Below are 27987 nucleotides of genomic sequence, written 5' to 3'. Positions count from 1 at the left end.
TTGAGGGATCGACCAGCCAGGTGTGAAGTGGTGGCATCTTCACATGGTTCAAGAGGTCAACTAATCCCCTTGACCGATCCAGTCTGCAACCCTCTCAGCCATTGCATAGACCACAGACTGAGGGTGACACGCCATCGGGATCGGAAATACACTGGCATCGACGACCCTCAAGCCTTTGACGCCCACCACGCGACAATGACTGTCCACGGCTTTGCCCATCGCGCAGCTACTCGTCGGGTGGTCAAGACTATATCCAAAATCAGCAATTCGCTTGTCGATTTCCTCGTCCGTTGCGTCCATGATACACGCGTATCCCTCTGGTGCAACTTCATGGGATATAAAGGACCTCCCAGCCTCGGTGCCAAGATGGACTGATGCCGCTTTCCGAAGCGCCTCTCGGAGGCCAGCCCTGTCCACATCAGTATCGAAGAAATTCACGTCAATTACCGGCGGATCCTCGATGTTGGCCGACCTCAAAGTGATGGAACCTCGGGATGTAGGTGTCAGAAAGCAGACGATGGTGCTAATATAGCTCCCGTCCAGTGGTACGTCGATACCCGTGAGCCTCTTGCCAATGGCCACGTAGAGCGTGACAATCTCCGTATGGGACGCATCCGGCCTGAGTACAAGGTTTCTGTCTTCCTGAGTCTTGATCAGAGGTTCCAGTTTCGCTAGCTGGTCTAAAGGCCCGAACATCATGAAATCCACCGGCCACCCGGCGAAATATGAAGGGTCGTTGAACAGTGGCGACCCGATGGACAGCCCCTTTTCCGGATGCTCTAGTTTCCAGGTCAGCCCCATGGCCAAATGATCTGTGAGGTTTTTGCCAACTGCGCGATTCGGGGCAATGGGCTCTATGCCGTGCTTTGCCAATTCGTCAGGGTCGCCTATCCCAGAGAGCATGAGAACTTGGGGGCTGTGGTACGCCCCGGCGCAGACAATGACCTCTTTTTTCGCGACCAGGTGCTCGCCGCCGACAAGGTCGACGCCATTTGCAATAGGCTGGTCTTGTCCCGAGAAGGTGACGCGCTGTACCGTACTCGTGGTCCGAATGTCCACCTTTGTCAAATCGAAGATTTTGCTCGGTAGCTGTCTGACGCTGTTGACCCAGACCTCGACAAATTCGATCAGGCCATTCTGATCACCTGCATTGCCGTCAGGGATGTACCTGGCCCCTGCCTCCTCCCACATCTTTTGAATTGATTCCCTCAGGGGGTACTTCCTCGCTGGCCACAGAGACCGGATCGGGGTGAGCTTTAATGGTCCATCGTGTCCGTGCTGGCTTTCATCCATCTCCACACCCTCTGGCGACACTACACTCTCCACCCTCTTCATATAGGGGAGAAGGGCATCATAGCCCCAGCTGTCGTCGCCCACGACCTTTGCCCACAGATCGTAGTCACTTTTCGGTCCCCTCGTCCAAGCACCCCCATTGATCGCCGCGGAGCCACCCAGCGCCTTGCCGACCGGCGCGGTTGCGCCGCGTCCGTTGAGGTGCCGATTGGGTGAGATGGCGAGCTGATACGAGTGAGGGGACTCGCGAGCCAGATGCGCGCCTTGGCTCGTCAAGATATGGTCGGTGGTCGAGGGGTCTGTCCCTGCCTCGAGGACGAGAATCTGTTTGGTATCTGAAGGCGGGAGGATTCTGGACAGTCGCGACGCCAGGACGAGCCCGGCAACGCCGCCTCCGACGATGATGTAGTCGTACGGAGACGGAGACAGTGACGAGGCCATTGCCGTACTGTTCCGTGCCCCTCTAGTTTTTTGTTCTACTGTTCAGGACAGGACAGGATGCTCTCAACCAAGACGAAGACACGGACAAAGAGATTATTCGTGATGATATGATATGATATGATGTTGTCGTTAATGTTGATGGAATGGAACGGAATGGTATTGTATAGCACCATACAATATAATATAATATATCTATCTTCTAACGGAAACAAATGATAATCTTTTATAGAACAGTCCCTTGTAGAGTAGCAGCAGTACTGAGTAGTTATCTATCTCACAATCTTATAATAGAGAGGAAAGATGGGGGGAGGGGGAAGTGAATGACAATCCTCAGCTCGTCCCGTCTGGGTAGTCCGTGCGGATCATTATGCGTTGGGTTGGGTATGGTTTGGTACATATTATAGGGTTTGATTGGGTTCGGCTGGGAGGGGAGGGGAGGTACTCGGTAATACCTTGGATTTGCGGCTGAATGAACGGCTGAATGGATAGATTGCTTTGTATCTCGCACCTCCAGTAGGTACAAACCTACTTAGCGAGGCACGCGAGGCTAGATACCTGTACTTGGTACTTGAACTGTAGATAGAAAGATAGATCGACGCTCCCTCCCGCGTGAACCACATGCCCTGATCCGGTAAATGGTACATTCTCTCGGTGCAGGTCCTCTCGGGATTCATCCTCGTCTATTGTGGTAGGGTAGTACACAATCGCAATGCAATGCGGGACGCATGTATGCCTTGAGCCATGTTCATCTGCGCACGCTGCGTTACCGTCGGGCCAGGTCTTGAGCGGTGGCCACACAGAGTGAGTCCGTATGTATCCCAAGAGATAGATAATGGTCGAGGAAAGTAAGGCGCACATCATCTTTCCATCTGCGATTTTTCGCTCCCCTGCTTCATGGAGAGATCGGGCTTTGTATTGCTTCTCCAACCTGCCTTGTCAGGCATTTCATTCATTCATGCAGTTAATTCGACATGTAGCGAGATGCCGAGACGACAAATCGACAGATTGCGTGTTAGAGGAGCTGGAATGCGCAGAACGGACGAGCTCCAAAAGCGCAGAGCCACGAAAATATTCGCATTATGACTTTAACTGGGTGGTATCACACATTCAAGCTCGGGACAGATTTTCCAAAACGCCACGAATATCGCGGGCAAGGACCTCGTAACTGGTCGCGTGATAAATAAACCTGAAATAGCTGCGTGGATCTCATTCATGGCCCGCTCGTCGGGCGAAACCATATGTGAATCAGCCGCATTGACAACACCCTTGTTTGTTCGTGTAGAAATTCAGGCATCTATTTGGATGATGTGGTCAGTACATGTCCGCAGAAGACTGATACGTGAAGGCTTCTCGCAAGACAATCACTTACCCGCCGGCGGTTGCCTTCCAAAGCATACACCCGTCTCTTGACTTGTAGCTCAGACTGTGTCGAGGAAAGAAATGTCAGCCTCGTTGTTCTGTCGGAATCACCACAGACGTTTCGCGCAGAGGACCTGTCAGGCCTGCCGTTCATAGAAAGCAAAAAAACAGGGTATATCACTGGTGCGCCATACCAGCCACTTGTATTATCGCCGTAATTCAGACAGCCTTCGGCGTGATCGCCATAATTTAGACATCCCTCGGCGTGGTCGCCAACGACCATACACCCTGAGGCGCCATCTCCAAAGGTACAGCAGCCATCCTCGACCTGTCTCTTTTGACAGGACTCAGTTCCCGCGGATGCAGACGCAGACGCAGCCTGCTGCGGGCTTGTCTCCGGATGTGACGCCGCTTGCTGAGCAGCCTCGCTCTGCGGCTGAGGAGATTCGTCTCGCTGCAGTCGGTCATTGCTATGTGCGGAGGAGGAGCGCGAGGACTCTTCGTAGGGAGGTGGGGGATCCATGCGCGGGAATGTGCTCGATCCACCTCTATTGGGCGGAGAGGTGGAATCTCTAAGTTTGCCCATTCTGCCGAGTTTGATCAATAGGAAGAATCAGCGAGTATAGATCTCGTCTCGTATGCTGGAGAGAAAAAGCTCGGTGGTCAAGATCGCAAGTTGTTTGACTATGGTGCAGGTGTACTCGGTACGAATGTGAATACTCTGCGGTTAGCACTGCTCAAAACCCTATCCGTCGCAAGAAAATCACGAAACATTATATGGTTCGCCGATGTGACTGTGAGCGAAGAAGCATTGACATGCTCAAGCATCGACTGATGGATGCGCTGGAAAGATGGCATGATTGGTCAAGGCTACGAACACGATTGGCCTGTTTGGTTTCTGCCTGCGGATCGAGTTGTGCAAAAGAGGAATAGGCAAAGATGAAACTGAGGCTTGACGAGCTGTGGCTGGGATATGTTCAGTAGGCTCGACCATAGGAATTATGTTGCCTAATGGCAAAAAGCAAAAGGACGAGGTACGAGCTATAGCAAGTTTCTTGTTGCTTTGGACTTGGTAGTGACGGTGGGAGGTGGAGGCGGGATGCCTGGATTCTAGAAGACTCCAAGGGTAAATCCGGGGAGATGATAATTGGACACGAGTAGCGAGGCTCAGGTGGCGCAGCTCTTTTCTCTTCACTTGAATCTTGGTTAGAAGAAAGGGATAAAACTTGGTACTTGTCTGAGCAAGATATGACGCCAGTCAGTCAGTGTGCGACAGACAGACGAAGGGAGGTGAGCAAGTTGGCCAATCTGCCGTGTACCTCCGTCCTCTACAAGTGCTCCGTAGTGACTCAAACTCATGATAGGCCAGGTTTTGAGGCTAAGTTGAATTTTTCACTCGTGTGTGTGAGAGAATACGAGATGGGAACAAGCATCCACCCACTACGCTGTCAGGTACTTGTACTCGGTATAAGTCCTCGGTACAAGTAGGATGATGTTGTGATGGCACCCACTCAGGAGGTTGTCTGTTTACGCGGAATAACTGACACACATTCAGAGACACGCTCAGGTGAGAGTGGATGAAGACCAAAGCCAGGGAAAGTGGGAATTGTTGTAACTTAAATGATACGGCAATTTCCATCTCGTGATTTTCGTTCTGGACAGAGAACAAGCGAGTTTGTGGCAGATTGGCGCTCGCAAAGAGCTTGTTGCGTGCTTTTCCACCATTGAACCATTGCCAATGGTTATTTCCGGGGCGGCTCTCTGGGCCACTTCTCCCTTGAGCTTGGGGGCTTAGGGGCTTACCTCGTAGGGGCTTAGAAGGGGGGTTGCCACCCTCTCACACCTCTGCACCTCACGCCATCGCCTGGCAAGTCTGGACTTTGGTCACCCATTTAGTTAAACTTTGGGTAATGGGCTGCTTGGCATTGTTGCCCCTGATTTCCTGATTCAACCTGATAGCCTTTGACAGCCCTGATAGCGTCTGGCAGCCCTGATGCAACTGCCCGTACAAGCCCGGACTTACTTTGGGGGATCGAGATGAGCGCCGTTGAACTCTCAGCTCGTGGCACCCACTACGCGACATAGTATGAAAACACTGGCCTCCCCCTCCTCCAGCCCAAAATCCTTATAGTATCATCTCCTTCGCTGAGTCTTCTGGTCAATTTGTCACTGGTAACCAGCTTCTTTTGTATCACGTTGCATCGACAACATTCACATTCGTTTCTCTTTCCTATCTCTCTTCATTGTCATTTGCATCCCTTTTGATTCACCATTACCCCGGTTTCTCGCAATCTCGCCGGCGGCGATCTGAAGAACCCTGTACTTTTGTGCCTATAGGAATTCCGGCGACTGGCCTGCGTCGTCACAATGGGCCTCAACAACCACTACCGCTCCGTTTCCACCAACGACGAATCCTTCCCACTCTCGGAAAAGAGTCAACCAAGAGCAGGCTGGGGTAAACAGTCCATCTGTCTTTCTATCGCGACCGGCACGCTGTTCATTGCCATCATCGTCGCCATCTTTTCTCTGATTTCTTCTGTATTTGTCTCCAACACCAACACCACAAAATCCGATGCCCTCTCCGCCTCGACCACCAGCGCAGCCGCAGTTGCCGCTAGCACCTCCGCTGTCGCAGTCACTCCTCCAGTCGACGACTCGATAAAATCCGCTGAGGGTTCCGACGGCTCGACTCAAAAAGCAGAAATCGATCACTGCGGCTTTTCCCCCGAAGAGGCAAGAGAACGTGGCTGCATCTTTGACGTGATGATGCAACTCTGGACTCCCGCAGCCTGTTTCGATGAAACCCTCTCGAATCGCTTCCTGGAGGTCGGCAACTGGACCTGGTACGCTGATCCATCTGCCAGTCACATCTACACGTTGGAGGAAATGAGAAAGGGCGAACACGATGCGGTCTATGTCGCTCAAGATTACCATGTCACTCACTGCATCTACGCCTGGGAGAAATTGGTCCGGTCTATGAGGAATCAACAACCCCTCATCACCGAGTTGATCTCTTATGACCATGTCATCCACTGCAGACATAAAACCCTCCAGAGAACCGACGGAGGCGATTCCATCCGTGGTGTCCGTGCTCCTACCGGATATACACAGTGCGCACCATACGACACCTGGAAGGACCATCTCCCTCCTAATGAGCACTCTTCAACAGACTGAAGATGAAGATAAAGACATTTTGGATCGGCCCTCATTTTAGCGTTTCGCAGTTGGAGTTCGAATATATGGTCAGTTCATATTGGCACGTAATTCTCAGATCACCAATATTTTTTTTTTGGAAATGGACAGGTCTCGGACGCGCGCTCGAATGTGCACAGTCCCATGGGGGATCTCAACTTTCAAAGTCAAGGTCGCCCACGGACATTGTGCGGCCACCTAAGCTCCAGAAGATGGTGCCATGGTGCATCTCCAGACCTCAGGATTTCGGGATCGCACCAATCGAACGAACGACCAGACTGTCGGCGCGGACGGATCAGTGTATTGAGTATTTGATGTGGGGGGTTATTGGACTGTGCTTGGATTTCAGATATGTACCACTCGCAGCTAGGCTTTCTGAAGACTTGCCAACCTCAAATGGATGATGCAAATGACTTTTACATTCGATCGAACGATGTATTCGCCTGTGAATAACTCTTGCATACAGCGCATTCCTACTTGCTCCGAGGTCACTCGACCTCTCGAACTACATCCAATTTCTACAAGAGAGGTAGTTGGTAAGGTCTACCGAGTACTTGTCCTCCCCATCGGTGCGAGCCTCTGTGTATGGATTCCCAATTAATCACCTACGTATGTGCCTTGTCCGCGTTCGACACCAAAAACACGCGTCGGCAATAGAACCTCCAGTCAATCTATCGATAACGAGGCAATTTATTAATCATCTGTGAACACTTTCCTTTTGGGGCCGACGTGTGTGATCGGCAAGATTTTTCAACTGCAGATCAAGCTTTCGGTGATGCCATCAAAACCTACTGTGGTGTCTGGGCACTTATCCATCGCTAGCTCAAAACTCTCCCTACTCGCCTGCAGCCTGCTTCAGGAGTTTCCTGCCTTCTCAAGAAACGTTGTTCACGGACATGTGGTCTAGAACAACGGTCGTGCATGGGATGCGACAAGCCGTTTACCTCCTTCAGGGACGCCCCCTTCTTGTCGCAACGATTGGTCCACCCATTCGGCGATTGTGCGAAGCTGGAACGATTGAGGATAACAAATATTTTGTATGCTGGTCGCCCGTACAGGGGTTCGTTTGTGGCTTGCGTCGAGGCCAGCTTTGGACCAGCTGAAGGCGCGCGAATCGTCCCACGAATGTGCAAGTCGGTTTTGGACAGGATGCTAATAAAGGCGATGTCGTCGTCACTCCCATCGAGAGGGGCCATTCCCTGCAGCGACAGTCTACCGCTGAAGAGGCCCTACGCTACTAAAAACACACCCTCTCTTAGCTGAGAGCTCTACGAACTGCTTACATTCCAGTTTTCTTCCCCCAGTTTGCCTGACACCGACCAGCTGCGAGGATGAGTGAATCAACAGAACCCGCCCACGATGGCGTGGACGAGTTTGTGGTGGATCCTATTCGCGTGTCTCTCCTGGCGACCATCGACGACGAGGACACCGCCTACAAGGACCCAAACAAATTGGATCGCAACTCTCTCTTCGAAGCAAAGACCATTGACATATGGGAGACAGCCGGCCGGGGCGCGCAGATTGTGGATCGCAGTTATCCGGTATCGCGAAGACTGCCCGCAGACCTTTTCGAGGCGTATCACCCTGCGATACCACGCGGGAGCCGTCTGGCTCTTCGTCTCTTGTGCACGCGGCCGGCGCTGGGGGGCAACCAGACGGCCAAGCACGACGACCTGGGGCCACCGGGGGATCGACAGATCAATTACCTCCCCTTTGTACCCGCGGACGTACAGGAGCTGGTCCATCAATGGGATCTCAACCGCGAATACACCTGGATGAGACTGAACGCGCGAGAAGTAGGCAATTTTCAACGCAAGACGGTGTGGAGTTTCGATGTCGAGCCACCCAGAGCAGTCCGAATGGGTATGTGCATATTGGCGGAGGCTGGTAGAACGATCCGCATTTTCGCATGCAGAACAAGCTGAATTGAATTGCTCCCCAGGATTGGTGATCCATTTCCCCTTTGTCCTCCGTCCAGCCCGACGAGCCAAATATCTGGCCGACACAAAGGGAGGCCGCACTGCCTCGCGGCGATCGCTCAAGTCGACGTACAATCCGCGCCGCGATGACCCTTTCCTATGGTCCTTTGCCATGTCTCATTCTCTGCGCGACGGCAAGACCCGTTGCCTCCTCGACGGGCTCACGGACTGGGCAATGGGCGACGTGTCGCGCCGGCTGCTGAAGGCGTCGCAGCAGTGGTACCTACATCCGTTGCACGTGCCGGTGATCCTGCTGAATATCTTCTTCGACCACGCGGCCTGGGAGGTGAACCGGCTGTGCGTCGAGGTCGGGCACTTTGAGTTCCTGTCGCGCGACGCCCAGATCGGCTCGCTCCAGCACTTCGACGCTATCACCACGCAGCTGCAGTACGTGTACCGGGACCTGGACTTCCTGCAGTCGTTGGCAAAGTTCCTGCTCGAGACCATGGAATTTCTCGAGCAGAAGATCTTCCTGCGCGAATGGGACAGCAGAGCTGGAAGGGATGACGGTACCGTCGTTTCGTACAGGGCTTACGTGCACCAGACGAACCCGCACATGGAAGAGAAATTGATGAATATCTCACATTTGATCGACAATAACCTGTCAACGTGCCAATACTTACAGGCTAGGACGAAGGACGCTCTGGATTTTGTAAGTCTTTCTTCCATCTTCCCATGGGCCACCCTTTCCAGCGAGTCTGGTCCTGGTTATTGCTTTCCCTGCCTCTCTTTGGGCCATTCTGCCGCGCGTATCGTCTACGAATGCGCATGCGGACAACCCTCGAACCCCCAGTAGCGATTCTCGCACTTTGATTCTTTCCTCTATTTGAGGGTATCTAATTAATGCCCCCGTACGTGTCTACGTGCCGCGTTGGGGGAAATAGATCAAAGGTAAAATCTCCTTGCGCGACAACGAATCGAACCGGGAGGACGCCGACTCCAACAAAGCCATGTCGTTCCTGCAGATGGTCTTCCTACCTGCGACCTTTGTGGCGGCCATCGTGTCCATGAACTTTTTCGACCTGACCACCTCCCCGCCTCGCGTGAGCGGCTACATCTGGATCTTCTGGCTCGTCAGCCTGGGGCTCACGGCGCTGGTGCTGATCATTTACTTCTTATGGCGGTGGAAGGGCAAGGTCAAGGCTGCGGACGAGCGGAGAGAGGCACGGTTGCGCGAGAAGATGCTGGGGTGGGAAGAAGGTGGCGGCGGAGAGGCAAGTGCTGCGGACAGTGATGGTGGTGAGGATGGTAGAAAGCGTGGGAAGCGGAGGAGTCGTCGGAGACGGGGGACGGGACGAAAGGACAGGCGGATGACCAGCGACGCGAGCGCCGATGATGGCGAGGCGGCTACAACGACTGAGAAGAGAAAGGAGAAGCCCGAGTTGGTCATGTAGTTTGCTGGGTAATTACTGTAGGCCAACGCATTTTGTCCCAGAGTACGCATAGCCCAACGGACCAACGAGGCAACACCTTCGGAGATCGCGGGCGTCACAGACATACGAGTTGCTCAATACAGAGTGATAGAAATCCCAAAGATGCGATGCAGACGTAACAATGAGTGTTGGAGTGAGAGGGAGAGTGAGAAGCCATCGAGTACTCGCTCGCTAGAGGCAGATGCGAAGTTGGATGGTCAAACACCAACCACCCGAATTAACGTCGGGGCACCGAGTCTGGTGATGCAGTAGTTATAACAATTTATTACTTGTGCAAGGGTAGTTTGGGGGCGGCATTCCGGCCCGCAGCGGGGCGAGGCTCCAAGGTTCACCAAGGCCTAATAATCATGTGGATAGACGTGGCTGGGATCTCCAATCTATCCGTCATACTAGAAAAAGAGTAGCCAGAGCACATAACCTGCACATTGCACCACCAAGCAACCCAACCCCTCTGCACTTTCTTCTCCCCCCGTTCCTTTCTCAACCAAGCAACTTCTCTGTGGCTTTTTCTTTGCTTGCTTGTGTTGGCTGCATCGCATCGTCTTCTAAACAGTCGCTCGTTCCAGACTTCCCAGCAGCTTCTTTTCCGCAGTTGTGTGTGTTGTGCGGATTCTATCTTATCCTGCGAGAACTCCATTGGTGCCCCGCAATCAGCTGCAGCTACAGCCATTTCCACTTCCACAGCCGAGCTCTTGAGACGTCTTCGTGCAGATTGGGCGGCACGCACGGAGAGGCAAGAGGAAGAGAGAGAGAAACTAAGCAGAAACCCAGACCACACAAGAGGAGGAGAGGCGGTTGCGGTTCGATTGAGTGTCCTTACAATCCACGGCATTCTCCCTTTGGGGGAGAGTTGGGGCTCAATCAATGGCGCCGACGTCCTACATCCGCAGCGTCAGCGGCTCGAGTCAACACCTACGAGCCGTGGTTTCTCGCTCCGTGTCGTCGAGCTTCGAGGCAGCAGCCTCCCCAAAGTCCTCTCTCATTACCACTTCCAGAACTTCCGTTGCCTCCTTCTTCGCACTCATCCTGAAGGGGGTGCTACAATTCTCGAAACGCACGCTCCTCACCTCATCCGACCCTTCAAAACCGTCCCGCCGGGATCTCGTACAACCCGTGTTCATCCAACCTTCACCTCATCTCGAGAAACGACAGAGCGCCGTCCTCGCAATCCCGACAACCTATGCAGGCCTCAACTCCGGTCCTGCCCCCGGTGCTTTGGTAGGCATTGTCCTCGGCTCCGTGGGTGGCTTCATCCTTATCCTATATATCATTCTCTCCCTGTTCCGCTTCTCCGGATGGGGAGGCGGCGGTGCGGTCGTGGCAGAAGAAGTCATCCGTCATCATCGAAGAAGACCGTCCCGGAGCAGCCCAAGCAGTAGAAGCCACAGTCAGCCCATGAGCCACGCCAGCACTCACAGACCAGAAAGAATGCGGGAAGAAACGGTGATAGTGGAAGAACATTTTGATCCGAGCGTCGAGGAGGACATTGTTGAAGTCATTGAAGAGCATTCGCCAGAGCGGTCGCCGCCGAGGAAATCCAATCGCAGAAGTGGCTTTAGGACTGTGGACCCGGCGGAGTTTGGAGGTGGAGGGAGACCGATGAGGAAGGTGTCGAGGAGATGATGCAAGAATGGAGATTTGTTATTTGTGAGACATTGCCTATTTGCAGTTTGATGTAATGAAGCGATGGAGTTGGTACGGTATGGGATAGCATATGCGGGATTGTCGCTCCTGTTCTTGTGTGATATATGCATGCATCTGGTGAACATCACAATTTGACAAGCAAGCATTGGATTTGGGCAGAGCACAAATTGTCTGGCGAGCACAACGGTAACGGTATGGGTACTCGGTTCTGTTGTTGTGAAAGCGTCCTTCCTGCCCATTCATTCATATCCTACGGTGCGGTGATATGCTAGAAGCTGAGCCTGCCAATTACAGTGATATTGTACCATTGTCAGCCTGTCAGATTGTCAGATTATCGGATAATCAGTCGATCAATCAATCAGATAAAGACAAGTTCTCGGTGCTCGTTCCTATCCGTGTCGCCCCTTGAACGTCCTGATCCCTTTTTTTCTCTCTTCATTCCAAGATACCACTCCCCAATGTTGACGAGGTCGTCTGATTTGTGCCCTGCCGACGGGCTGCTTGCTACCTGTTACAGTTCAGGGACACGACACGACGCAGAACTATTCGACGGAGCAGCATGAGAGTGGCGAACTGGCAACTTGGCACACTGGGCACATTCGCACACCGGGCTACAAAATGAAGCAGACAGTGAGTGATGGTAGGTGGCTGAAAAAAAAAGAAAGAACCAAGTCTCAATTCCAAGATCTCCTTTTGTCTTGGGTATGTCTGGGATGAACCAGGTACCAGCATTCAGTATACTCGGGATACAGTCCGACCGCGCGCTCAATCAATCCCATCGTTTCTTGTGTTTCACGCGCAACAGGGCCTCGGCGTTGCCGTGTGCAATCATTTCCAACTGCTCGGATGAGACGAGGCCACTACTCTCAAGGTCCCGCATGAACTGCAGGCCGTTCTCGTTGGTCGCGAACGGATAGTCGACGCTGTACAGGACGCGGTCGGGCCGGGTGTTGCGCAGGATGCAGGCCATTGGGTTGACGCTCCAGTCGCCGCTGGTGGTGATCCAGATATTCTCGTCCCACACGGTCTTGAAGGAGCGCTGGCGCGGGCCCCAGCGCGGCGAGAGCTGCATGACGCGCTCGAGCATGAATGGCAGCATCTCGCCCATGTGGCCGATGATCATTTTGAGCTTGGGGAGTCGGTCGAACAGACCCGACGCGAACAGCCGGAGCACGTGCACCGCCACGTCCGAGTGCCAACCGAACGCGGACGAGGAGAGCGATGTCGTCGCCTCGCTGGGGATGTTGTCCCCCGCGTACAGCAGCGACGTCACCTCCTGGGTGGCCCAGGTCGGATGTAGGTAGATGGGCACGTCGAGGTCTTGGGCGGCTTGAAACATGGGCAGGTATGCTTCTCCGTCGAAGTAGGTGCCATCCGCGGTGTGGTTGTCGATCAGGGCGCCGACGAAATCAAGCTCCTTGACGCAGCGGGTCAGTTCGGCGGCGCATGCTGCGGGTTCCGAGATCGGGAGGACCGCGAAGCCGGCGAAGCGGTCGGGGTGCTTCTTCACTGCCTCGGCGAGCTGATCGTTGGCCGCTCTGCATCGAGACGCCGACATGCCGCCAGGCGCGTGGGAGACGATCTGCAGCGAGACCTGGCCGGCGTCCATGGAGCTCAAACGGAGTTCACCCAGGTCGGCGAGCTTCTCCTTCAGGTGCGGAACATGCTTGAGCTGTTCTGCGTAGGTGCCCGCAAAGTCCGTGAGGACGGCTTTGGAGAAGAAATGCTCCTCCAGAGTGATCAGTGGAGGGACCATGATTGATGTCGTTGCTCGCTGTAGGAGGTGGATCTGATGTCGGACTCGCACGCAGACGGTGTTTCTTCAGAATAGAGTGCAAAGTAGGGCTCTTCTCAAAGTCCCACAGAGGGTCTTAAGAGGGACTTACCATGATTTATGTATCGGCTCATGAATCAATGAGGTCGGAACTGAACTGGCTGATGCCGATGGGAATTTGACGCGGGGTCGTCAGAGAAGCGAAGGATGCCGGATCAAGTAGCTGGCTTCACTCGTCACCCCTTTGCCATCTCACCGACACAGGCTTTGCGCGAATCATGAATCGAAGGATGGGAAACCTTTGGGTATTTGAGGCAGATCACGTTGACTTGTAAAAGGATGCATCGGCGGATGTCCGCCGTGCAGTCAAGAAATCAAAAAACATGGCCAGCCACACCAGGGATGGATGTTTTGGGACTGTGGAATGCGCGGCGGGGGTGATGATTCAAGACTGCGCCGTGGCGCATATGCGGATGAATCCGAGTCCGACAGATCAGCGACATCACCTCCCTCCAGACTACTCATAGTCTATGCATTTGAATCAACAGCCTTGAGAGGCTCGAGAGGCTCAGGATGGTCTCAATCACAAGACTCCCCTCACTTCTCCCGGACGAGCCAAAAGACCATCACGTCGGCAACCCGCCTCACGCCTTCCACAACCCGTGGCCCTCATTCAACCCCAGCCACCACAGTCTGGGGAATATCGTTAGAGTTCGCTTTGGGCGAGATCGACCACCGTTTGTCCCAGTTCCCACTGACCGCTCCGAGCTGGTCCCTGTGCAGAAGGTCGACTTTGCCATTCCTCATCCGGGCCCGAAAGTGACGTGGATCGGCCATGCCAGTTTCTTGCTACAGACGTTCAAGGAGGAGTCCGCTCCACGAGGCATCAACATCCTCTGCGACCCGGTCTTTTCAGAGAGAACATCGCCCTTCACATGGTTTGGACCGAAGCGATATACACCCACCCCGTGTACGTTGGAGGAGCTGCTTGACGCCGTCGAGATAGACCTCGTCGTCATCAGCCACAACCATTACGATCACGCCGATGCCGAGACTTTGAAGGCGGTCTGGGCTAGAAGGAGATCAAAAGTTCATTTTCTCGTGGGCCTGCATAATTCGCGCTGGCTGACTCCCATGGGAATCGACCACTCGTCCATCACTGAGCTGGACTGGTGGGAGGGGGTCGAGATCGACGTCGAGGGTGTCGGCAAGGCTCGCATCACATGTACACCCACACAGCACTTCTCACGACGCAGTCTATTGGACGCCAACCACGACCTGTGGTGTTCGTACGCTATCCAGGACCTGCAAGGGTCTGGCAAAAAGATTTACTTTGCTGGAGATACCGCCTATCGATCGATTCATTCCATGAACATGTCCCGAGAAGAAGAAGACGCGCAGCCTGTGTGTCCAGCTTTCAAGCAGATTGGCGACCTATTGGGACCGTTCGACCTCTCTCTCTTGCCAATTGGGCTATGTGAGCCGAGGAACTTTATGTCCAACGTCCATGCCAACTCATGGGACTCTATTCGCATACACCAAGACGTGAAAAGCAGGAGATCGATTGGGATGCATTGGGGGACCGTCCGTGGCGGTTTGTCTCAGTATTACGAAGATGTCCGCACCCCGGTGAAGCACTGGAGGATGGCTGCCGAAGAGGCGGGCTTGAAATGGGGAGAAGAGATTGGTGTTTTAGACATTGGGGAGACGTTGACATTGGACTGATCGCGGCATGATCTGTCTTCCCTCCTCTTACGGCGCCCGTCTAGAAGCTGTGTAGCACTAGTAATGCAAAATCATGTCCCTCATAATACCGAAGACATGCATCTAGGCATCAGTATTTCTTTGTGAAGAGGAGCAAATCTTGTTCTATTTCCATTTCTACCCAGTGCTCGTCTGCAAATCAGCTTCATCCGCTGCTTTCAGCCGAAGACGACCGTGCTTTCTCCAGGCACCCCCAGTTTTAACGCCGGGGGCTTGCAGCAACCGTGGCCAGCCCCTCAGGCCCCCTTGAACCCACCCGCCGCAACACTATTGGCGCCTTTAACTGTAAACAGCGATCGCCCATCTCGTGCCTTAGTGACTAAGACGCCACCAACTCTGAAAATCAAGCTCAACGCTAATGCATGATACTGACATGCCTGCTTGGATTGGCTCCCAGTTTTTTCCTTTGCTTGATATCCGCTCGGTATTATTCCTTCACACCCTGCGACAACTTGTACGAGCACGCCCACACGCTCACATCCTCAAACGCTGTGTCTCCGCGGCCATTTATGGATCCGCTGCTGCGCACACATGCGCCAAGATCATCGGTGCCTGCTCATTCAGTGTCCTGCAGTCCCTCCTAACCCTGGCCGACGGAGCCACCCCGAAACCAAATCCAGACATGGGTCCCCGTCTCTCCTAATACTTTGCTGCAGAGCCGAACTCCTGATGTGGTTCAACTCCGACTATACCCATAACCAGCCCGCTAGAATACATAATATGAGGCGTCCTTCGACCAGGATCACGTCTCACATGCCTAGAAAGCCATTCAAAATATAAAGTCCAAAGTGCATCCCTCGAACTGTCTGCGAGGGACATTCCAATCACCCTTTCCACACCTCGTATTTCTTTCCTTCGTCCTCCTCACCCACCTCCCGGGTGAGACATCCACGCAAATACTCGGTACTTTGAGTAGATACTTTGTCAGAAAAGCAATTGATTTCTCTGTGCACACGACAACCCATACCAAGCAGCCCTGAGCCTTTGAACAATCACCGCCGAAAATATGTACAAACTGCGCGCCCTCTGTTCTCAGTCCTTTAGACTGCCCGCTCCAACTCTGACGGAGAAGAACCTCCCCGACCAAACGGGCAAAGTCTACCTCATTACAGGGAGCAATACCGGGGTTGGATATCAAGTCGCCAGCATCCTCTACTCACACAATGCCAAAGTCTACATTGCCGCGCGCACAGAATCCAAGGCTCTAGCCGCCATCGACTCGATCAAACAAGAACACCCCAAGTCTCAAGGCAAACTCGAATATCTGTTCCTAAACCTGTCCGACTTGAGCACTATCAAAGCTAGCGCCGAGGACTTTCTGTCTCGTGAGGACAAGCTGCACTGGCTGGATAACAATGCCGGCGTCATGGTCCCTCCGGTGGGCTCCAAGGGCGCCCAAGGCATGGATCTGACGTACCAAACAAACATCCTTGGCCCGTTCCTCTTCACAAAACTCCTACTCCCCATCCTGAGGCGCACAGCAGAGGACGAACCCAAGGGCACCGTGAGGGTTAGCTGGGCGGGCAGTCTTGCCGTGGTTCTGCAGAGTCCGACAAATGGGATGCTGTGGAAGAAAGGTGCCAACGGCGAAGAGACACTGGATGATACGCACCCCAACATGTATACGTATGGAGTGAGCAAGGCCGCCAATTATTTCTTCGGCACCGAGTTTGGCAAACGGTACGGTGCGCGGGATGGAGTTTTGCACAACGTGAGTTGTTCCTCTTTACTCCCCTATTTCGCCCTGTTAGTCTCAGCTTCCACTACATTGGATTTATGTTGTATCTTATCTGCGATCAAGAAACTAACAAGTGAGTTACTAACCAGTCATACAACCCGGGCAACCTGGCCTCGGACCTCCAACGCCACGCCAACAACCAATGGCCCAAACTCGCCGTCTGGATCCTGCACAAACTGCTCCTCTACCCAAGCATCTTTGGCGCCTACACCGAGATCTACGCCGGTCTGTCCCCCGATCTGACCCTGGAGACGGACCAAGGCGGGTACATCATCCCCTGGGGCCGCAGGGGGTCTGTCCGCCCGGACTTGATCGCCCAGGCGCAGAGGGACGACGGCGAGGCACAGAAGCTGTTTGACTGGTGTGACCACGTCACCAAGGCGTTTTCATAAAAAAAAGTCCAAGCTTGGCCTTTAGTCTCGGGGTTTCGATGGGGTGTTTTTTCTTTCTTTCGAGTCTTTTGTCCCTCCTGTACCTGTTGTAGATAGGGTTGGCTGAGCTGAGCTTTGCTTAGCTCTAAGCTTAAGCTTAGGCTGGAAGTTGGGGGCGAGGCTGAGGTGGCTCCCTCGCCCCTTTGTGTTCCGCCCGGCTCATCGATACTGAATGTTCATGGACGCCGTCAGAACACTTCTCCTGCTGCCGGCATGGCGTGCGGCCTATGCTGGTAAATATGTCACCATCATATTCTACATTTTTCACCGCGTGGGAAGAGGAAGGGCAGGGCAGTAGAGAGGGGAGGGGGCCAGGGGGGTGAAGGGAGGGAGATATCATTGATAACGGTAAAAGGTCGGTCAACTCTGGAATTCCTGTCGATTGTGGCTATACTCGTACATGCAGGGAACAGACAGACAGCATCATTTCCCATTTCTCGTTACAAGTACCTTCTTCCAAACGCCAAGACAGGGATTCTCTCCATCTCATCTCCATCTAATGACTCTCCCAGACCTGCTGGCCCATGGAAACCAGCCGGTTAAATAGCTCGTCTCGCTCCTTGATGGCCATGGCGCGGTACACGGAGCCGTCCTTGGCGACGATCTCGATGCCGTCCTTGACTTCCCTCTCGGTCGCCCAGCCGACCACAATCTTGCCCTTCCATCCCAGGCCGCCGACTTTCTTCACCTCGGCGATGTCCGTAATGGGTACGGCCCAGTCGGGGTCGCGGGGCATGCTCTCCACAGTTTCGTCGTCGTCGAGATGTGTCGTGAAGTAGACGCACGGCGACGCCGGTCTGCGGCCACTCGGAGGTGAAACGGAGCTGTCAATGTAGACGGCGCCCTTGCGACCGTGGTATCTCGCCCGGAATTCCACGGGGCCTTCCCTCGGCTTGCGTTTCATTTCTGCCCGCGAAGGGAGCACGCCCAACTTCTCCTTTGCGTGGCCGGAACCCATGGTGGCTCGAACGGTGTCGGTGGTCAGTTTGGTTTCTACCGCACCGGCCGTGCTGGTCTTGAATACGGACAAGATCTTGGCGCCGATTCCGCCCTTTTTCTTCTTCGGTTCTGGAGTCTCTGCACCTTCGGTACCACTAGGTTGATCGACGGTGATGACATCTTCAATCTCGGAATGTGACGCGTCGAGTCCTCCTTCAGTGATTGCATGCTTGTCAAGGTCAGCGGGCTTGTCCGCCGGCGGCTGAGATGACTTTGGTGGTGGTGGCAGGGGAGCACGGTTTGCCTCGCCAATGCGCAGTAAAGTGATGGTAAGCTGAGCATTTGTCGGTACGCCCTTGAGGAGAGTGTTCCGGATCTCGAGGTACTTCGGCCAATCTGGAATCTTCTCGTTCAACAATTGAACGCCGCGTCTGATCAACGGATCCGAGAAAAAGCCAAAGCCGGCAAAGAATGTCGATCCCTTCATGACCCATTGGGCTGGTGTGACCAAGGAGATCAGAAGTATTGGCACAAAAATCGCGCCGAGCTGGAGACGGTTTCTTTGCGAAAAGGGCGGAGTAGGTGACAAGGCGTTTGCGAGACGTTCCCACATGTCAGAGACCTCTCCGATACCATGCATGATGGGTCGGACTTGTTTCCACACGGCGTCCTCCATGGGTTTCTTTGTCTTGTCCTGAACGGCATCGGGATCTCCGCCTTGAGCAGCCGAAGAAGCATCCGCCGCGGCTGTAGCGATCTTGGTCGGGTCGGGCACTCCTTGATCCAGAGTCTTGCTGCCACCCTGTTCGTCGGGGCTCGCTTGATCATGTCGACCAGCAGCGCTGGAGATGGCTACAGACGCAATACCCGAGACCAAGTTACTAGCTTCTTGTTCCACCGCCTCGCCCTTGTATTTCTCGGGAGCTCCAGTAACACTGTCGTGGCTCCCCAACACACCAGCCCCTGGTTTCTGGACACCACCCGACTTGTGGCTGACCAGAGCAAGGGGCGCCGGAGGGAACAAGATGTTCCGCGATCGAGGGACGGTGATGAGGACGATGATCGTCGTCACCAAGGTGGGCACAATCAAGTCGAAGATCCAAGCCACGAAGTAAACGGCAGCGAAACAAGCCGTCCGACGGGGTTCGCGCCACGACCTCAATCTTGCGATATGTTTTCCAAAAGCAATCAGCCCGACAATGACGGTCATGTAAAGACGCTCAATGTTCGAGCGAAGTTTGTCCGGGGAGAATTCCTCGTCTTCGGCAGTGTTGAGGTCCAATCCTCCAGGAGGAGCCTGAGGGATGGCTTTGACATGGTACATTTGCTAGCAATGCTCAGTAAGTGTTCGTCTCAACTGGGGAAGATTCGAAGCATCCAAGAACTGGAATACTTGCCTTGTTGAATCTGCGGATGAGCGTCCACAGCTCGTCGTTGGGAAGGCCTCCGACCAAGTTATCTACACCCACAGCGTTGGCTTGCCATCCTAGATTAGTTGTTCTGTCCTCCTTACCGGCCCTCTGAACTGCGCCCTGGACCTCATGGTCTCCCGTTACTCCCGTCGCCAATTGGTGACTTGTGGTGGTATTCTGGGCCAGGGGAGCGTTGGCGGTCACTGCGGGGGGTTTTGGTGCTTGGGTGTTCGGCTGGCGGAACTCTGGATCAGGCTTCTCCTCCGCTGGCGTGTCGCCGCCATCGCGGAAGACATACCCTGGGGTGGGCATATCGAAGAGGGTGTGGAGAGTCAGACACGAGGGGGGGAGTTGGTTGCGAGGATGGGACTTGGTATGAGAGAAGGAAAGGATCTTGAGCTTTGAAGCAGAACGAGGAGGAGAAGAATGCTGGGACGTGTGCTTGAGTAGGAGTGATGAATGCTGCTCCCACCCCGTTAGTGTGTGGCATGCATTTACCTACCTACGTCATTGGGCTTGTTGGTGGTGGAACGCGCCTCTGAGCAGATGGCACATGTTCGTTCCTCCATCTTCCAATCCAAGTACAAGTACAAAGCTTCCCCGGTTGTCGCCCACCACGGCCAATCGATCCTCATCGCCAATCGCCTTGTCTTGTTCGTGGTCGGCTCTTTTGGCCCTCCCAGAAACTTATATTCCCAGTACCTACGGAGCCTCTAGTGACGCCTAACCACTCGTGGTTTAGTAGTCAGGTCCACTTCCACGTCCAAATTCCCTGTTCCTCATCATGCTCTTTACCAGAATGAGCTCGGATTCCCATTCGGATATGCATACAAAAAGACAATTTGGTGTTGATGACGACACCTCCTGATAGAAGATTCTCCATTCAGTGCACATGATTATATTCTGTCTCAATGTGCTCACTTGTGCTCACTGTACTATTTTGCGCTCAAGCATGATATTTCTCGACCATGTCCTGGTTCCATATCGTAGAAGATGTCCGGTGTATATGTCCTTGATGCTTCGTATCTCATATCCAAGCTCTTGACCAAACTCCAATGGTAATGTCATTGCCCAAAATATCCTAACCCAGTGCCAGGTCCATCCCATTCATCGCTGAGCTCGTCGCCGCGTTATGCCACCGAATAATATGGCTCATGTAACGGTCCAGCCTGTGCCATTGTATATGGCTTGCCATGCACGTATTTACTCCTCATGGGCTCCTCGTCGATCGCACAGTGAATCTGTCCGTCTCTCCCTCTAAACCACCCCAGTCCGTATCTTTTGTTGATGCCTTTCAGTCTCTTTTCCATCGCCTTGTTGTTCAGCGTCTCGGTATCAACAAAATCCGTCAGCATGTTGCTGGCGTAGATGAAGGCCAACACCGCCGCAATTGTGGACGGCTCGCGTGGTAGGAACGGGTGTCGCCGTCGCCAATAGACCAGCGATGTTGTGAAAATGACAAAAACCAAAATGAATGCAGAGAGAACGAGCGAAGTCCAGAACGACACGAACGTCTCGTCGCCGTTGGACCGGTCCTCGCCGCGACTTCCCACGTGCATAAAATCCTCCGAGTTGACCGAGAAGGAACTCACAGTCACCGCCAGGATATCCAACAATACCGAGGACACGCCGACGAGTGTCAGCAGATAGTGGCGATTACCGAGCGCCTTAAAGGGCATGATCCCGTACATAGTCGCCTGGTAATCCAGAGTCAGGCTGTTTTCAGGCCTGGCGTTTCCCCGCGAAAGCTGATAGAATGGTTCCATAAGTCGGACATCGGCCTCAAACGTGCTGAAAAACAACTTCAAGCCCGTAGCCACGAGAATGGGAAGCCACGGCGCAGCGTTCGGTACCACCCGCGCCTTGGTCAGCGTTATGACGGGTACCGACACCAGACAAAAGACCATAAAGGCAAGAAACGGAATGGCCGCTTGCATCTGCAGCATCAATGGATGCGGACTGGTGAGCTTCCTCTCGCTATCCTGTGGCGGGTCACTCTGCGAGCTCCATTCGCCCTGCCAGATGGAAGATTTGTAGAGCACATATCGTCGATGTTCCAATCGTTTGTGGATCTTTGCGCAGTTTGCTTCGTCCAGCCCCGCGAAATCCTGGAGAATATGCGACTTGGTGGCCATGGATGCAATGCCAGCTATACCTTTTGGGTCGCTGAGGAGTCCGGACTTGCGCCGCAACTGAACGAACAGGATCACAAGCACGATTGCCACAAACACATAGCTTGCGGACAAGGTTCGAGACCAGACTGGTGAGATTCGGACCCAATAATGCTTTTCATCACCAGGGCATCCATCGACATTACATTTGGGATCAGGGTTCGTGACAAATGTGATTGAGGGATTTTGCAGAGCAGGCGAGACCATCGAGGCAACAATATTGCCCGTGGTCGAGAAGAACACCGCCCATTGTCGGAGTCGAAACGCCTTGAACGGAACAAAGTATTGGAACATGGTCAAGTGATCCAAGTTCAGCGAGGCAGCTGCAGAGGCACCTCGAGGTCGTGATAATTGATAAAAAGGTTCGAGACGGCGAATGTCGAAATCCATGATCGAGAACAGAACTGCGTAGACAATGGTGATCATCGTGGGAAGATCTGGATTTGGTCAGCAGAGTGATAAGAAGGTTGGCATTGCTCACTTACACTTCCATGCAAAGAAGTCCCAGGTCGAAATTTCCGCCACAGCATCGAAGGCGAGGATCCCACTGTGTTCTCTGACGCTTTTGAAGGACCGCTGACACAGGTATTCCTGAAAGCCCGCCAAACCCAGTGCTAGGGCCATCAAGGACAAAATGTACCAAGGCCGCATTGACCATGGTTTCCAGTTGGGGATATCAGGATCATCGGGGAAAAAGTAGCTCTTCGTCTCCTGGGGCAGCACACTCTGCCTCATGGACATGGACTCGAACGTGCGACTCTGGCGATTATCTGCGTTGCCTCCATCCAAGGTGCTCAAGTCAACCACTTCTTCGATCTCGACAATCATCTTCTTCTTTTGCGCAAGGTCCTGGCCCAGGTCGCGCACGGTCTTGCTCCGATCAATGCCTGAGCTCCGGGCATTGCGCATGCCATCAGTTCCTCTTCGAGCTATCCGCGTAGGATCGCGCCTCAGTTGCACGCCCACATCCTTCATTCCATCTCCCACCGACGCACGCTTCTGGACGAACGTGCGAAAATCAGGTTTCCCATCCTTTCTGGCCACGCTCACGTACTCGGTTTCCTCATCTTGGAGCCTCGCGGTGTCAGGATTTGACAAGTCAGTGAGCTCCCAGCCCATGCCCTCCAACGACGAAAGATCCACAGCAGCAGCTTGGCCCTCCTCACTGTCGCCCAAGGTCGCATACTCCCTGCCTTGAGACCGCTTGGTGGATCGAAATGTGCCTCGTGACATGGGGTTGATTTTGGTGGTCAATCGTCGAAGTACTGACGAGGCAGCGGATTGCCCTGCACCGAACCCGCGAGCCTTTGTGGGCGTTAATGGTTCTATCATGTCGTACGACTCATCTCGCATGCTCTCCGTTTCATCTATCGACTTCAATCGCTCGTCTCCGGAATATCCCCGTGAATGACGCCGATGGTAAGGAGCGGATTGTGTCACACCGATCGTGACGGCACTCCCGGGCGAACCTTTTCCACTAAGAAGTTCAACATGATCTGGGGCTGATGTTTGCGACAGAGGCATGGAGCCTAGATCAAGCTGGTTATGGTCCATACTGGCGATTGTAAAACCTTCAGCAGTGATGCGACGTGTATAGTACAGAGCGAGGTCAACTGTGGTCCATAGTGGTTTGGATGAACGACCTTGATGAAGACATGCTTGGGGATTTCTCGCTAGAGTTCGTCGTAAATGGGCGCCACACAGATCGCTTTGTACAGAGCTGTCGCTGCAGACTTGGACGTTGACAAATTATCCGACGGAGACTTGCGCTGCCCCTCGCGATGGTGATGGTAACACGGGCTTCGTTTGGCAGCGATTGCGCAAAACGTCAGCGGAATGGCAGTGTCAATAAAGCGTAGAGAAATCCCGGGTGTCAGCATCGAACAGTTTTCTGCTGCAGCAGCGTTGGACCCTTTTAGCGACGCAGACGGGGGGCGTCGCTATGATCAATCGTGCACTAGTCGCGGATAAGCAACTGGAGTCGGGGAAATTGGGACGCGCCTGTTAAAGCACGAGCTAGACTTTGTCTCGTAAGGCTGGCGTTGAGCGTCTGCAACGAAAGACGACACCTCAAGATGGGACTGGTCGGGAAGTCATCTATCTCACTACTTGGGCGCTGCGTGCTTTCAAGCGTCAGGGATCAACGACACATTGGCGCTCAATGCACGATTTGTTCGACAACCGCAAGAGGGCGGAGGGAAAAGAAAAACAGTCCAGACCCTGTGAGACATGCCAGCGATAAGGAGCCGAGCGGTTTTCAGCTCGTCTTGGAGGATGCATGATTCTGGTCGTCGTGGAACGAACCATACGAGGACGGCGCTACACGGGGGTGATGGGGGTGGAACAGCTGCAAAAGAACCAGGGGAAAGACTGGGATTTAGCCATTGGCTTTTCTCTCGGCGCCATGGATTGGGGTCCAGATTCTTGTAGATGGCGCCATACTCGATGCCTGTTGGATGAATGGACCGTTAGGCCAAAATGCCCCCGTCCAATATGGCCCAATATGGGTGCGCCAGGAGGATTCGCCCTGTAAGGCCCCTAGGCTGCTTGATCCATCGCTATTTGTCACCTGCAGCGGCCCTTGCCAAGGATCTCCGGACAAGTGGTGTTCCATCTCCTTTGTGAATTGTCCGAGAACCGCCTGAGACGTCAGCACCAGCCTGCACCTTATTCGGAATGGCATGTGTCTGCATGTGTTTTGTTGTTCCCATTGAGTAGCCTCATCGCTCCTCCTCGTACTCGTAGAACCGCATTTCACAGGTGGCACGTTTCCTCGCTGCAGGAATTGGGGTCCAAAACCCTCAAGCCCTATACATCGGCCACAATCCGACAGTGTTCCCTTCGACTATGGTAAAGCCACCCTCCTGGCTCGGTGTTTTTCCTGGTCTGTCCAACAGATGTCTGCGATATATCTGGCATACCCCAGGGCCAGCGTAATAAGAGGCCAACCGGACTACGCGTAGGAAAGGCCGCAGAGTCAGGGTGCCGCTTGCGCTTGATGTTCGAGGATGTTTCATCCTTTAAAGTGCTGGTCGGCCAGGGTTGTGTTTGGGTCGGCGCGTGTCTATTGGCCAAAGGGTATCATCCTTCATTCCCTTTGTAAAATGACCATCAGGCCCATCATTCCTAGCATAACCGTCTTCAACCAAGGGTGTTCGCTGAGCATGATGGTCACGTAGCCAACTGCTGGCACATATCCGCGCACGCTGCCAATAATATCCTCTTTTCTATCCAGGTAACTCTGACCCCGCGCATAGAGCTCTGTGTCGTCGGCGACGTTGTTGTCGCCTTTTGTGAGGAGTTTTGGAGACGCGTTCGAGAGGTTACCACTGAGACCACGGACGTGTTAGCCAGAGTTGTTCAATCTTCAAGGAGTAGCCGGGTGTCTGTACCTTTTATCCACTTCGACAGCCGCTGCAGGTGCGTGACTTCGGACAACGCGGTGGACAATTGGAATGTCCTTGCCCTTCACATTGTAGACGACTATTTCTCCCACCTCGGCCGTTTTATCTCGGTTCCAGAGAAACAGTAAATCACCTCTTTGAAACGCAGGTTCCATCGATCCACTCAGAACTACCACGATAGGCGAGGGCGAGTCTGCAATAACGGACAGCGACTTCCATAGCATGAACGCAGTCGACAGGACGAGGGCAAAATTCAGCACCTGCGACAGCGACTGACGAGGGTTGGAGAGGTAGGGGGCGAGAAAGGGTAGCATGGTGACGGACTGTTGGAGGCTAGATTTGCGAGGAAACGTTCAAAGTAGGAAGTTTGACATCTATGTGAAGAAAGGGTGTCCAGATAGAGAGATCAACAAGTAATGGTAGCCTCGTCCGCATGTAGAGGATCATTGTAATGGCTCAAAGACCAGGTGGCAGAAGCTCGGGCAATAATCCCGCCGGGGTTCACCCGCCGGATCTCTCAAAATATCGACCCACAGCAGGCTACTCTCGTTTTCCATTTTCAGTACCGATCAATAGATTCTATAAGTGCTCCTGATCGACATCCAGATTACTATCGACTCGATATTGCCCAAACCCAGCCCGTCAATCGGTTCGCAATGTCACTGGCGTAGCAATTTGTCGAGTATCCTCCGTTGTCCAGGTCACCACTCTCTGCAATTGACCCAGTGTTTTCCTGTCGAGCAGGCCGATAGTATGCCCTGGCGTCCTGTCCCCATACGTGATTGAGTATGCCATCGAGCCCATCCCCACTCAAAGTCCCAGCAACACCGTCAAGGACCATCCCGTCGATCTCAAAGGCGGGACACTGAGTCTGGATGTTTACATTGATATTACAAAGAGAAGCTGCCGTCATGGGTCTGCATCAACCCTGGGTTGCGCACACCGTTCTCGGTCGTGCGGACTCGAACGCAGCCGTTGGATTCCTGAAGAAGGATTGCCAGGATGAAGCGGTGGTCAACATTGGTTAGGGATGAAGCTGACAGGACTGCATCCCAGATCTGGCTGATTTCTGCATCGCCGTTGTCAGGCCCATTGTCAGGTCCCAGATTGACGCACGACACCCGCATAAAGTCCTCGTTCGCGACGAACCTGCTCAGATATCAGTCGAGTGGACAAAAGATGTTCTGTAGCCCTCACATGTCCTCAATGAGACCCATTGCGCCATTTCTGGCCAGCCAGATGATGTTGAGCCATCACCAGAATAGGTTCTGTAGGCGTCGCTCCCTGCACCAACACCATCGTGGACATTGGCTGGACGATTGGCAGGGCCCAGAGCATACACTTGGTTCGATGCGCGGTGGAAGAGAGGAGTAGGACTGACAAGCTCGAGGAAGGTGGCTGCACTCAAAAGCTGCGATTGCGTTAGTTGGAAGCCCGAGACTGCTGAAAATGGGTCGACTCACGGTCAGGTACATCGTTGCGAGCCACTGAAAATCCTCCTTGCCAAAAACAAAAGGCACACAATAACGGGACTCGGTGCTTCCTGGTGCTAATATCTCTTTAAAGACGCAAATCCTTGGTAGCTGCGAAGTTCATGAGAAAACCAAACTCGATATCCTGTCTTCACAACACTCATAAACCCCCTCTGCCCGTGACATCTCCACCCAAGATACCAACACACCCTGTTCTCAGCAGCCATAAAATCGTATTGGAGTGCATAAATGGGTATTTGCCAAATTGTCAAGCACTGTCGCAGGAATACCTATATACATCCTGCAAACCTCACGCAAAGAAAATTGGCGGCTCGCCTCGCAGCGCTCTATATCGATTCGTTGCGGCTTCAAGGCGAAAAGCGCCTTTGACCAGAAAAGGCCAGTCGTCTGCAAAGCCCCGAGTGACCTCCCAACTCTCTACGACATCCGGCTCGCCCCAAAGCACGCAACCATGTCTCAGAGCAAGGTCAATCTCATGCCAGGTATGCCTACCAGCAATCGCCATACATAATCTCCCCTCCAGTGGATGTTTTTCGATATACCAGTGCTCTATAGCATTGTCCCTCACAACGGGGTCAGGGAATATATCAAAGCATGGGTGGTGCGACACGGTTCGTTGGAGGTATGTCGGCTGGAAATCCGGTGGCAGCGTGGAGATGTCAATTTGACCAGTGACAAAAGGGCTGTCCGAAGCCCAGGAGGACATAAAGTGTATTTCCATATTCAAGGCTCTGATGTTTCTAGCCAGTCCACGGAAAACGTTGTAGTACATCAGGTTGAGAAGCTGATCTTCTGGGTTGGGGATGAAGGTGTGATAGCGGATGTCCATGGTATAGATGAGGGTTTCTTCGAACACGACAGGATCCGAATCTGTCACCGCGGCATCTTCATCACTGAACTCGACGCCAATAGAGCCGGCGCCCAACATCGACTCTTCGAATCTTCGACACCATGACTGCACGAGCTTGAGATTGATCTGATGACCCCTTGACAGGGTTGACGATTCAAATGACATGGTTTTGTTGGCTCCTGTGGAAAGCTTTCCAGCTGCAGATACCAAGGAGTTTAGGGAGATTGGTTCATCTGATGTCACGCTGTCCTTCTCTGCGAGGGCGAAGACGCCAACCCCAGGGATTCTGGGCGCTCGATGATGACGGCCTTTTTGGGATTCCGGGCCAGCCTCAGTCATTGTCCTCTCCCGAAGCAGCTTTTGTTCAACCTGGCGCTTCCCTATATTCCTCAATTAGTCGATGATTTTCGGGTCAGGTGGTGGGAACCAACGATAAGCTCGTCTATTCAGTCGGTTTTGTAATCGGCGTCGCTCTTTGATATCTGTCTTGCCTGCCCACAGCTCATCTATGCTCCGTGCCATCGGATGGCTCAGAAGAGTGACATCAAAGAAGCCATCGTCTTCTGTAGGGGTCATGGCTGTCAACAATCTCCCCTCTTCCGCTACCTCAAGAGCTATCCGCGAGTTGATCGGAGGAACTGTCCTGGCAACCCAGGTGGTTTGACAGGTA

At 53.5% G+C, this 27987-nt stretch overlaps 12 protein-coding genes across 12 annotated transcripts; 5 read left to right on the top strand and 7 right to left on the bottom strand.

Moving 5' to 3' along the window:
• Positions 1 to 60: 60 nt before the first annotated feature.
• On the bottom strand, positions 61 to 1734 carry AYO20_04270 (hypothetical protein; the record flags this gene model as incomplete). The annotated part of the gene is made up of 1 exon (XM_022642568.1): positions 61 to 1734. One exon carries the CDS (start codon positions 1732 to 1734, stop codon positions 61 to 63), a length of 1674 nt encoding a protein of 557 aa, XP_022501386.1.
• Positions 1735 to 2819: 1085 nt separating this feature from the next.
• Positions 2820 to 3679, bottom strand: AYO20_04269 (hypothetical protein; the record flags this gene model as incomplete). The annotated part of the gene is made up of 3 exons (XM_022642567.1): positions 2820 to 2999; positions 3104 to 3236; positions 3288 to 3679. 3 exons carry the CDS (start codon positions 3677 to 3679, stop codon positions 2820 to 2822), a joined length of 705 nt encoding a protein of 234 aa, XP_022501385.1.
• A 1781-nt stretch (positions 3680 to 5460) lies between these two features.
• Positions 5461 to 6267, top strand: AYO20_04268 (hypothetical protein; the record flags this gene model as incomplete). Its single annotated transcript, XM_022642566.1, has 1 exon — positions 5461 to 6267. One exon carries the CDS (start codon positions 5461 to 5463, stop codon positions 6265 to 6267), a length of 807 nt encoding a protein of 268 aa, XP_022501384.1.
• Positions 6268 to 7616: 1349 nt separating this feature from the next.
• On the top strand, positions 7617 to 9658 carry AYO20_04267 (hypothetical protein; the record flags this gene model as incomplete). Its single annotated transcript, XM_022642565.1, has 3 exons — positions 7617 to 8148; positions 8228 to 8916; positions 9149 to 9658. The coding sequence occupies 3 exons, from the start codon at positions 7617 to 7619 to the stop codon at positions 9656 to 9658; spliced, it is 1731 nt and encodes a 576-aa protein (XP_022501383.1).
• A 903-nt stretch (positions 9659 to 10561) lies between these two features.
• AYO20_04266 (hypothetical protein) lies at positions 10562 to 11320 on the top strand (the record flags this gene model as incomplete). Its single annotated transcript, XM_022642564.1, has 1 exon — positions 10562 to 11320. The coding sequence occupies one exon, from the start codon at positions 10562 to 10564 to the stop codon at positions 11318 to 11320; it is 759 nt and encodes a 252-aa protein (XP_022501382.1).
• A 790-nt stretch (positions 11321 to 12110) lies between these two features.
• On the bottom strand, positions 12111 to 13097 carry AYO20_04265 (hypothetical protein; the record flags this gene model as incomplete). Its single annotated transcript, XM_022642563.1, has 1 exon — positions 12111 to 13097. The coding sequence occupies one exon, from the start codon at positions 13095 to 13097 to the stop codon at positions 12111 to 12113; it is 987 nt and encodes a 328-aa protein (XP_022501381.1).
• A 591-nt stretch (positions 13098 to 13688) lies between these two features.
• On the top strand, positions 13689 to 14840 carry AYO20_04264 (hypothetical protein; the record flags this gene model as incomplete). Its single annotated transcript, XM_022642562.1, has 1 exon — positions 13689 to 14840. The coding sequence occupies one exon, from the start codon at positions 13689 to 13691 to the stop codon at positions 14838 to 14840; it is 1152 nt and encodes a 383-aa protein (XP_022501380.1).
• Positions 14841 to 15885: 1045 nt separating this feature from the next.
• Positions 15886 to 17009, top strand: AYO20_04263 (hypothetical protein; the record flags this gene model as incomplete). Its single annotated transcript, XM_022642561.1, has 2 exons — positions 15886 to 16590; positions 16707 to 17009. 2 exons carry the CDS (start codon positions 15886 to 15888, stop codon positions 17007 to 17009), a joined length of 1008 nt encoding a protein of 335 aa, XP_022501379.1.
• A 535-nt stretch (positions 17010 to 17544) lies between these two features.
• On the bottom strand, positions 17545 to 19711 carry AYO20_04262 (hypothetical protein; the record flags this gene model as incomplete). Its single annotated transcript, XM_022642560.1, has 2 exons — positions 17545 to 19314; positions 19373 to 19711. The coding sequence occupies 2 exons, from the start codon at positions 19709 to 19711 to the stop codon at positions 17545 to 17547; spliced, it is 2109 nt and encodes a 702-aa protein (XP_022501378.1).
• An 818-nt stretch (positions 19712 to 20529) lies between these two features.
• On the bottom strand, positions 20530 to 23124 carry AYO20_04261 (hypothetical protein; the record flags this gene model as incomplete). The annotated part of the gene is made up of 2 exons (XM_022642559.1): positions 20530 to 22007; positions 22056 to 23124. 2 exons carry the CDS (start codon positions 23122 to 23124, stop codon positions 20530 to 20532), a joined length of 2547 nt encoding a protein of 848 aa, XP_022501377.1.
• Positions 23125 to 24658: 1534 nt separating this feature from the next.
• AYO20_04260 (signal peptidase complex catalytic subunit SEC11) lies at positions 24659 to 25288 on the bottom strand (the record flags this gene model as incomplete). Its single annotated transcript, XM_022642558.1, has 2 exons — positions 24659 to 24899; positions 24963 to 25288. 2 exons carry the CDS (start codon positions 25286 to 25288, stop codon positions 24659 to 24661), a joined length of 567 nt encoding a protein of 188 aa, XP_022501376.1.
• Positions 25289 to 26756: 1468 nt separating this feature from the next.
• AYO20_04259 (hypothetical protein) lies at positions 26757 to 27893 on the bottom strand (the record flags this gene model as incomplete). Its single annotated transcript, XM_022642557.1, has 2 exons — positions 26757 to 27697; positions 27749 to 27893. 2 exons carry the CDS (start codon positions 27891 to 27893, stop codon positions 26757 to 26759), a joined length of 1086 nt encoding a protein of 361 aa, XP_022501375.1.
• Between the last annotated feature and the right edge of the window lie 94 nt (positions 27894 to 27987).

The sequence above is a fragment of the Fonsecaea nubica genome, assembly GCF_001646965.1.
Source record: "Fonsecaea nubica strain CBS 269.64 chromosome Unknown Scaff22, whole genome shotgun sequence".
Classification (NCBI taxonomy): domain Eukaryota; kingdom Fungi; phylum Ascomycota; class Eurotiomycetes; order Chaetothyriales; family Herpotrichiellaceae; genus Fonsecaea; species Fonsecaea nubica.
This window is presented reverse-complemented; position numbering and strand designations above follow the sequence as displayed.